Genomic DNA, 9814 nt, shown 5'->3' on the forward strand with positions numbered 1-9814 from the left:
GGACAAAGTTAGCAAAATTCCCTATGGGCATTTTTGGACTTTGTAGGGGGCGCTATTCCGCCATTTTGCGTCGACCGTGTGCGACGACTCAAAAATATCGAATCTCGGATCCGGCCGGACGCCCATGCAAAAGTAGACGCATTTTCGCCTTTGGGAAAGGGGCGAAATTGGGGTTTTAAAGGTGCAAGAATAATAATAATAATTAAAGCCGCAAGCGGCTATGACGGGCCCTCGCTCCACGCCACTCGGCGTCCCCGCTACCCCCGGGCCGCTCTTCGAAAACCCCCGCGCGCAACCGGACGCGGGCGGCCGCGTCGAGGGCGGTCCCCTCGTCGAACACGTGACGTTTCGAGCAAAACGGACAACGTACGATGGAGTCACGGCAGGTTTACGGTTCGTCCACCAGGGGGCGGTAACGGGATGTGGGCCGTTGCGTACGGGGTCGTGACCTCATCACACACGTGAAGTTTCGAGCCGATCGGACAATGTCGATGCAAAACGCGACATTTCCTGTGTCCACAAGGGGGCGTATTGAGCGAGCTAGCGTACGATCAAATGGAGGCGTAGAGGGCGGGCCCCTGATCATGTACTGAAATTTTGAAGTGACTACGACCAAGTATGTGGGCGTGGAAGGCAAACGTAATAGCATGGCGACTAAACGAGCAGTCGACCAAATTTGTCGCCCCCTAGCAGCCACGCCGTTTCACGTAGAGAAAAGCTTTTAATAGTGTTTGACCAGCTCGGTCTCCCGATGATCTGTAGCGAATATGAAGTCAATCGGGCAAAAGCCGTGGGAGGTGGCAGTTCACGATGGAGCGCTATTCCTGTCGCCGCCACAAGGGGGCCATTAGCCGTAGCGTCATAGCGTTCACGAAATACCTTCACCAACTTGTTCGGCATGTTTTAGAAGTGGAATGAAGTTGATGGGGGAAACTATGTATTTTTAAAGAATTTTAGCGCACTTCCTGTTACCACCGGGGGGCGCTATGAGTGACGTAGGAAAATAATATGTCGGATCGTTCAGGGTCACGCCATCATCATGTGCACCAAGTTTGAAGCCGCTGCGATCAAATCTGTGGGCGTGATAGCATTTAAACCTTTTTAGCTGAATTCGGGAACTTGGCCGTGCCCTAGTAGCCAGGCCCTTTGACCTACACACCTGCGGAGCACAAGCCGTAATCAGCTCGGTCTGGAGATGTTCCGTGCCCAATTTGAAGTCAATCGGGCGAACTCCCTCGGAGGAGTTCGTTTTGCGTCAAAGAAATGCTAACCAAAATGGCCGACTTCCTGTTGGGTTTAGGGCGTGGCTCCAATTCAATTTTTTGTATGTTTCGGTATGATACACGTGTGTGTCGAGTTTCGTATGTGTACGACAAAGTAAGCGAAATTTGTCTATGGAGAAATTCGGAAAAACTTCTAGGGGGCGCTATTGAGGCATTTAGCCACGCCCATGGGAAACGACTCTATCCGCTGAAAGAGCTCGCCATTCTTGACCTGTGTATGAAATTTCGTGAGGACACGACTTCGTTAAAGCCACGAAAAAGGCAAACGTAATTGTACGATAAAAAATCGTCAGTCGCCGCGGCGGCACACGGACGCCGTTCGTCGTATCTTCACAGCGTTCATAATGTAGCTTCAGCAACTGGTTCTGCATGTATTAGAAGTGGAATGAAGTTGATCGGGCGAAGTATGGATTTTTAATGAATTTTTGCGTACTTCCTGTTACCACCGGGGGGCGCTATGAGCCAGGCAGGAAGTCGATACATCAAAACGTTCAGGGAGGAGCCATCGTCATGTCCTTAAAATTTCAAGTGGCTACGACGAAGTATGTGCGCGTGAAAGGCAAACGTAATTTAAATTGGGATGATACACATTCGCCGCGGCGGCACACGGTCGCCGTTGCTCGTAGGGTCAAAGCGTTCATGATGTAGCTTCACCATCCGGGTCTGCATGTACTAGAAGTGTAACGAAGTCGATTTGGTCAACTACGTATTTTTAACGAATTTTTGTACGTTTCCTGTTACCACCGGGGGGCGCTATGAGCGACGTCGGCAAATAATATGTCGGATCGTTCAGGGTCTCGCCATAGATTTTTGCACCAAGTTTGAAGCGTCTACGATCAAGTATGTGGGCATGAGAGCCGTTCGTATTTTCATGGCGAGCACCGAAACAGTCGCCAAACTTCGGGGCACGCCAGAGGCCAACCCCTTTGAGCTACAGACCTGCGGAGCACAAGATAAGCTCAGCTAGGTCTGACGATGTTCTGAACCCAATTTGGAGCCGATCGGGCGTAACCCCTAGGAGGAGTTCGTTTTGCGTAAACCAACTTTGAAGCAAAATGGCCGACTTCCTGTTGGTTGTCGGGTATGTCCGTAATGAGATTTTTTGAAGATCTTGGGTTGATGAATATGTTTACCAAGTTTCGGACAAATCGGTGTCGCAGACTGCCATTTCCTATGCGCGCTCTAGGGGGCGCTGTGGTGCCATTTGGCCACGCCCACATGCGAGACCACCACAGAATCTCAATTTTTTGGCTTCCCCCCCTGCGTGTAAAATTTCATCCGTTTCTCGGCTTGGGAAAGGGGTCGAAATCGTGTTCGAACGCGGGGAATAATAATAATAATAATAATAATAAACATTAGCATTTCGGGGAATTTTGCGCCAGGTCAGTGGAGTACTTGATTACTTGGTTGGTTACTTGTTGTTACTCGTCGACTTGCACGTCGACTTATGTGGATGTCGAATAACAATAGGGACCTCCCTGGGTCGTTGACACAGGCTCGGGCCCTAATTAAAGCCGCAAGCGGCGATGACGGGCCCTCGCTCACCCATGCGACCGCGGGGCCTGAGGCATGTCGGGGCTGCAATGATTTGTTCATCCACCAGGTGGCGCTAAGCAGTTGTGGGCGGGTGCGTTCAGGGGCGGCCCCTCATCACTCATGTGAAGTTTGGAGTGAATCGGACAAAGCATGAGGGAGTTATGAGCAGTTAATGGTTCATCCACTAGGGGGCAGTAATGGGATGCATGCAGGTGTGTTCAGGGTCAGTCCCTCATCACACATGTGAAGTTTGGAGTGAATCGGACAAAGCATGAGGGAGTTATGAGCAGTTAATGGTTCATCCACTAGGGGGCAGTAATGGGATGCATGCAGGTGTGTTCAGGGTCAGTCCCTCATCACACATGTGAAGTTTCGTGGAAATCGGACAATGTTGATGTAAAATATGCCACTTCCTGTTTCCACTAGGGGGCAACATGAGTGAGATCGCCTATGAGTACATAGAAACGTTGAGGTCGTGACCCTGGACCTGTGTACCAATTTTCATGTTGATACGAGTTCATTAAAGCCATCATAAAGCCAAACGTATTGTCATGGCGAGGAATGGTCGCGGCGTCGCCACGCGGACGCCATTACTCGTAGCTTCACAGTGTTCATAATGTAACTTCACTAACTGGTTCTGCATGTTTTAGAAGTGGAATGAAGTTGATGGGATAAAGTATGTACATTTTCCAAATTTTAGTCCACTTCCTGTTACCACCGGGGGGCGCTATGAGTTACGTGGGAAGTTAATATATCGGGACGTTCAGGGCGGAGCCAACATCATGTCCAGCAAGTTTGAAGTTGATTGGATGAAGTATGTGGGCGTGAGAGCCACTCGTATGGACATGGCGAGCACGCCAAAGTGAATTGAGCGCTGGCAGCCACGCCCTTTGACCTACGGACTCACGGAGCACAAGATAAGCTCAGCTAGGTCTGGAGATGTGGTATACCTAATTTGAACTTGATCGGGCGATCGCTCTGGGAGGAGTTAATTTTAGGCGGGAAAAATCTAAACCAAAATGGCCGACTTCCTGTTGTGTTGAGGTCATGAGGTCAAGAGGATTTTTTGTATATCTGGGTATAATACATATGTGTACCGAATTTTGTGTGTGTATGACAAAGTAAGACGATGGCGATGCCATTGACACGTGTTTGTAGGGGGCGCTATTCAGCCATTTGGCCACGCCCATTTCCAACGACTTTAAAATATCAAATTTTTCGCGAGGCCTGATGTGCATGCCAAAATTCACGCGTTTTGGGGCATGTTGAGGCCCCCAAAAATGCGATTTTAGGGAGAATATAATAATAATAAACATAGCAATTACAATAGGGCTTTCGCTGGGCGACTTGCAGTCGCCGCTCGGGCCCTAATAATAAACAGCGCGATTTCAATAGGGCTTTCGCTGGGCGACTTGCAGTCGCCGCTCGGGCCCTAATTAAAGCCGCAAGCGGCGATGATCGGCCCTCGCTCGACCCATGCGACCGCGGGGGCCTGAGGCGTGCGGGGGCCGTGGCGCGAAGCGAGAATGGCGAAAAAGCGCTGCAGGAGCGGAAAAACGCAACGTGCGGTTCGTCCACTAGGTGGCGCTACGAAGCCAGAAGCGGGTAGCGGCGTTCAGGAGCTGACCGGGATCAAGCACCTGAAGTTTGATGTGAATCGGACAATGTAAGTGTAAACCAGGTCACTTCCTGTTACCACCGGGGGGCGCTATGAGTTACGTGGGAAGTGAATATATCGGGACGTTCAGGGCGGAGCCATCATCATGTCCAGCAAGTTTGAAGTTGATTGGATGAAGTATGTGGGCGTGAGAGCCACTCGTATGGACATGGCGAGCACGCCAAAGTGAATTGAGCGCTGGCAGCCACGCCCTTTGACCTACGGACTCACGGAGCACAAGATAAGCTCAGCTAGGTCTGGAGATGTGGTATACCTAATTTGAACGTGATCGGGCGAACGCTGTGGGAGGAGTTAATTTTAGGCGGGAAAAATCTACACCAAAATGGCCGACTTCCTGTTGGGTTTAGGGCGTGGCTCAAATTCAATTTTTTGTATGTTTGGGTATGATACACGTGTGTGTCGAGTTTTGTATGTGTACGACAAAGTAAGCGAAATTTGTCTATGAAGAATTTCGGAAAAACTTAAAGGGGGCGCTATTGTGGCATTTAGCCACGCCCATAGGAAACGATTCTATCCGCTGAAAGAGCTCGCCATTCTTGACCCGTGTATGAAATTTCGTGAGGACACGACTTCGTTAAAGCCACGAAAAAGGCAAACGTAATTGTACGATAAAAAATCGTCAGTCGCCGCGGCGGCACACGGACGCCGTTGGTCGTATCTTCACAGCGTTCATAATGTAGCTTCAGCAACTGGTTCTGCATGTATTAGAAGTGGAATGAAGTTGATCGGGTGAAGTATAGATTTTTAATGAATTTTTGCGTACTTCCTGTTACCACCGGGGGGCGCTATGAGCCAGGCAGGAAGTCGATACATCAAAACGTTCAGGGCGGAGCCAACGTCATGTCCTTTGAATTTCAAGTGGCTACGGCGAAGTATGTGCGCGTAATTGGCAAACGTAATTTTACGACAAAAAATCATCAGTCGCCGCGGCGGCACACGGACGCCGTTCGTCGTATCTTCACAGCGTTCATAATGTAGCTTCAGCAACTGGTTCAGCATGTACTAGACGTGGAACGAAGTGGATTTGGTCAACTACGTATTTTTAACGAATTTTTGTACGTTTCCTGTTACCACCGGGGGGCGCTATGAGCGACGTAGGCAAATAATATGTCGGATCGTTCAGGGTCTCGCCATAGATTTTTGCACCAAGTTTGAAGCGTCTACGATCAAGTATGTGGGCATGAGAGCCATTCGTATTTACATGGCGAGCACCGAAACAGTCGCCAAACTTCGGGGCACGCCAGAGGCCAAGCGCTTTGAGCTACAGACCTGCGGAGCACAAGATAAGCTCAGCTAGGTCTGACGATGTTCTCTACCCAATTTGGAGCCGATCGGGCGAATCGTTATGGACGAGTTAATTTGGCGCCAAAAACGATCAATTCAAAATGGCCGACTTCCTGTCGACATTTCACGAATACGTTAAGAGGCTTTTTTGTATATCTGGGTATGGTAGATAAGTGTACCGAATTTCGTCCGTCTCTGCCAAAGTGACCCAAATTCCCTATGGGCTTTTTTGAACTTTGTAGGGGGCGCTATTTCGCCATTTCGCGTCGGACATGGGCGAGCAGCACAAAATATCGAATGTCGGATCCGGACGGACGTCCGGGCAAAAGTTCACGCATTTTCGAGTTGGGGAAAGGGGCGAAATTGGGGCATGTTGTCGCGGAAGAATAATAATAATAATAAACAGCGCGATTTCAATAGGCCTTCGCTGGGCGAGTGCTACTCGCCGCTCGGGCCTAATAATAATAAACAGCGCGATTTCAATAGGGCTTTCGCTGGGCGACTTGCAGTCGCCGCTCGGGCCCTAATAAACATTACAATTTCAATATAGCATTTTTCCCCCTGGGTCTTCCATACCACATGATTACTTCACTACTTGATTACTTTGGGGTCACTTGCACATTGGGGTCACTTGCACGTTGGGGCATGAACGAATTACAATAGGGCTTTCGCTGGGCGACTTGCAGTCGCCGCTCGGGCCCTAATGAAAACCAAGACAATTAAGTGACATCAAATAAAATCAGGGAAGGCTTTCCGATAGAAATGAGTTCTGAGCAGAGATTTAAAACCTGACCTGAAAATCTAAAAAGACCTACAGATATTTAAAGTGACTTTTATAACCATGCTGTTCTTTAAACGTACTGTGTATGGGAGAGAGGGGGGAGGTGGGGAGGTGGGGAGTGGGCTGCTCAGAGGTGCTGTTTAACTTTCTCTCTTGGTCTACCTCCATTTTCCCCCCACTCACCACCTGAACCCTAAAACTCCCCTCACACACACAAAATGAAGCCGTGTGTCACAAACCGGTTCCAGCCGGTTGTTGCCATGGTTTCAACCGTGGAAGGAACAGTGAGGGGAGGGGAGGGGAGGGAGGAAGGGAGGGAGGGGTGGGGTGGGGGGTTAGTGAGTGTGTCACGTGATGATGACTTTGAGGTCATGTGACTTCTTTGGAAGAGTAGTGATTAATCCACAGGAAGTGATGATGGCGCTAAGCCCCGAGGAGAGAGACCAACACACACACACACACACACACACACACACAAGGAGGAGAGACAGGCCTCACATTGTCATGCGTTGACTTTAACGACTTCTTATGCATCATAGAAATGCATAAATCTGTGTGATCACAAGCCCTCCTTGTTTTTTATGGGAACATTACTCATGTTCTTCAGTGTGCGAGTGTCACTAGTCAAAGAATTTAGGTCATCCGCTCGCACATATTGGCCTGCAGTTGAACTAGTTGCGTTGCAGTGGAGGCTTTACAGTATGCGTTGGGAGGAGTTAAGTATAAAATGTTGCTTTATCACATGATAATCACCGACAACAGAGGTGATGGTTTATCCAATCCGCCTCCAAGGATCCCACTTTCCTCAGCAGGCCTTGTATGTAGTTAACCCTGAACGCCTCAGACGTGCATTATATCCTGCCACAATATCCTGTTTCAATAGCTTGTGCTCTCAAACAGCCTTTTCATTGTGACTTAAAGACCTTTACCAGAGCTTTAACTCCCACCTTGCCCGACCCCTCCCCGCTCTGTCGTTGACGGAGGAGAATCAACATGAAGAGAGGCTTTGTGAGGAGATGTCTGGACTTGTTAGGTTTTTACCGCAACGAATCAACCCACGGTCATAAAATATGATTGTGGTTGAGGAGCAGACCTCGGTGAACACGGATGTTACTGATGGGGCCAACTCACGCTGTTCTAACACTGAAATAACATTTTTTTATAGTCTCAACAAGATTTTCAAATGTATAAAATATGTGTGAATCTTTGGGGAAATGGGTTTAAAATGATGCACAAGACAACAAAAATATCAACACGAAGTCTTCGATTTGAATGTTTTGTATCACAAAGCTTCACTAAAGAGCTGGAATGAGCTGATAATGCAAAATGTCCTTAATCCTTAAAAAACATCCTTAAACCATCTTTAAATGTACTTAAGGGGAAATAAAAGTGGGGAAGTGAATATTAAACAGTTAAATTTGATTAAATGGCCTTTCAAACAGCAGAAAACAGCCAATATTTTATTTGCGTAACTCTACATAATAATCCCGTTTCACTCCCATGACGTACAGCAGTGAGTGCTTTTTATTTATGAAATACTGAAATCTAAGTTTGACTGTCATCAATCCTCTTGTGTCCTGCAGTATAAAAAGGGAGAAGCGCCCTCCGTCCCCTGAAGATGATGATGATGATGTGATCATCTTGTCAGATAATGACTCCCCGAGTCCTCCGATGAATGGCCTGAGCCACTTCAAGGAACTGGACACTGACCTGCTCATGGTGAGACCCAACAACATAAATGCATGAGACGGATCCTTAAATTGAAGTTTAAATTGTAACCCATGCCTAGGCTTTTTCACAAATTAAAACGTGGACACAGGAAGGTAGTACTAGGTGTGAAACGGCCATTTTCTAATCTATGAAGTTGTAGTTACTCACTGGATGTGTAAAGTCAGAGCGCCTGAAAACATGGCACAGCACGTCACATTTCAGTGCCTGGGAAGTGGTTTGTCCTTTTTTGTACAGTGGGTGGTGGTGAATGTGATGTTGTGATCTGTTGAGTGCAGAAGAGCAGCCCAGCGGAGAGGGAGCGCATCATTAAGCAGCTGAAGGAGGAGCTGAGACTGGAGGAGGCCAAACTGGTCCTGCTGAAGAAACTCCGACAGAGCCAGATACAGAGGGACACTCTGCAGAAGGTAACGCAAACAGCAGCACATGGTCACACAAAGTCACACAGCCTCGCTTTAAGCTCTCTCTGTTTATTTATGTATTTATATATCTATATATATTATCTTTTCCAGCCCTCGGGTCTGTCTGGCTCCTCTGCTCCTCCTCCTCTAATCCGTGGAACAATTACAAGCAATAAAGGCTCTCAGCAGGTTAGTGCTCCAACACGTGTCCCTCAGCATGAAGCCGTCGTACTGTCGCAGTCACATTGTTTCTGACGGTGGTGTTCTCTGACCAGATTTTGACAGGCAGGAGCTCAGGTACAGTCATCCCTCCACCGCTGGTGAGAGGAGGGCAGCAGGTGTCGTCCAAACATGGGTCCCAGATCATCATGCCGCCTCTGGTCAGAGGGGCACAGGTGAGTCATCGGGGGTACCTACTAATAGGGGTAATATTTAGGGATGTCCCGATCCGATATTGATATCGGATTTATGTCCGATATCAGCCAAAAAAACGAATATCGGATTATATCGGACTGCATCTAAAATCTCCGATATAAACGCTCCGATAAAAGCAGTCCATTATTCCGCTCCAGCACTTCTGTCCCATATGAATAGTAGTGATGTGCAGATCGATACTGAAATATCGATACTTCTGATACCAGGTCTGTATGCTCTAGAATCGATACTCAAATGAAAATATCGATACTTTTGATACTTCAGTCATTTGTGGTTATGCATATCATTAACAGGAACACAGTGGAAAGTAACTAAACTATTCAGATCTGGTCTAAATGACACGCGGTTGGTAGGAACTACTTTTTCTTCCGCCTGCTCACAAAGTCAGTCTGTGTAGAGTCGATGGCGGAGCGGAAAGGAGTCAGGTGTGGAGCTATTTCAGCGCCACAAACAGTGAAGACGAAGTCTGTAATATCTGTGGGAAAATTATAAATAATATTATAAATGAATGAATTAAAAAAATATATATGTTTGTTTATCATATTCTTATTTAATTTATGGTTTTATTATTTTACTTATGTTCTTTTTTTAGTGTTTGAAACACTATTTTCGGCTATATTCTAAACGAGGCCACTACCTCAATATAGTTCAGAGTTTAAAATAAATACGTTACTCTGAAGTCTTGCAT

At 47.5% G+C, this 9814-nt stretch overlaps 1 protein-coding gene across 1 annotated transcript; it reads left to right on the plus strand.

Moving 5' to 3' along the window:
* Nucleotides 1-8117: 8117 nt before the first annotated feature.
* LOC146959796 (transcriptional repressor p66-alpha-like) lies at nt 8118-9164 on the plus strand. The gene is made up of 4 exons (XM_085772897.1): nt 8118-8281; nt 8569-8697; nt 8803-8880; nt 8967-9164. The coding sequence occupies exons 1-4, from the start codon at nt 8234-8236 to the stop codon at nt 9147-9149; spliced, it is 438 nt and encodes a 145-aa protein (XP_085629023.1). The 5' UTR covers nt 8118-8233; the 3' UTR covers nt 9150-9164.
* The last annotated feature ends 650 nt before the right edge of the window (nt 9165-9814 follow it).

This window comes from Trachurus japonicus, unplaced genomic scaffold (assembly GCF_045865225.1).
Source record: "Trachurus japonicus isolate A0001 unplaced genomic scaffold, Traja_1.0 AP031051.1".
Lineage (NCBI taxonomy): Eukaryota > Metazoa > Chordata > Actinopteri > Carangiformes > Carangidae > Trachurus > Trachurus japonicus.

Coding starts and splice junctions, on each gene's coding strand:
- LOC146959796 (XM_085772897.1), top strand. CDS start 8,234: ATGAATGGCCTGAGCCACTTCAAGGAACTGGACACTGACCTGCTCATG. Junction 8,698..8,802: donor AGAGGGACACTCTGCAGAAG/GTAACGCAAACA, acceptor TATCTTTTCCAG/CCCTCGGGTCTGTCTGGCTC. Junction 8,881..8,966: donor GCAATAAAGGCTCTCAGCAG/GTTAGTGCTCCA, acceptor TTCTCTGACCAG/ATTTTGACAGGCAGGAGCTC.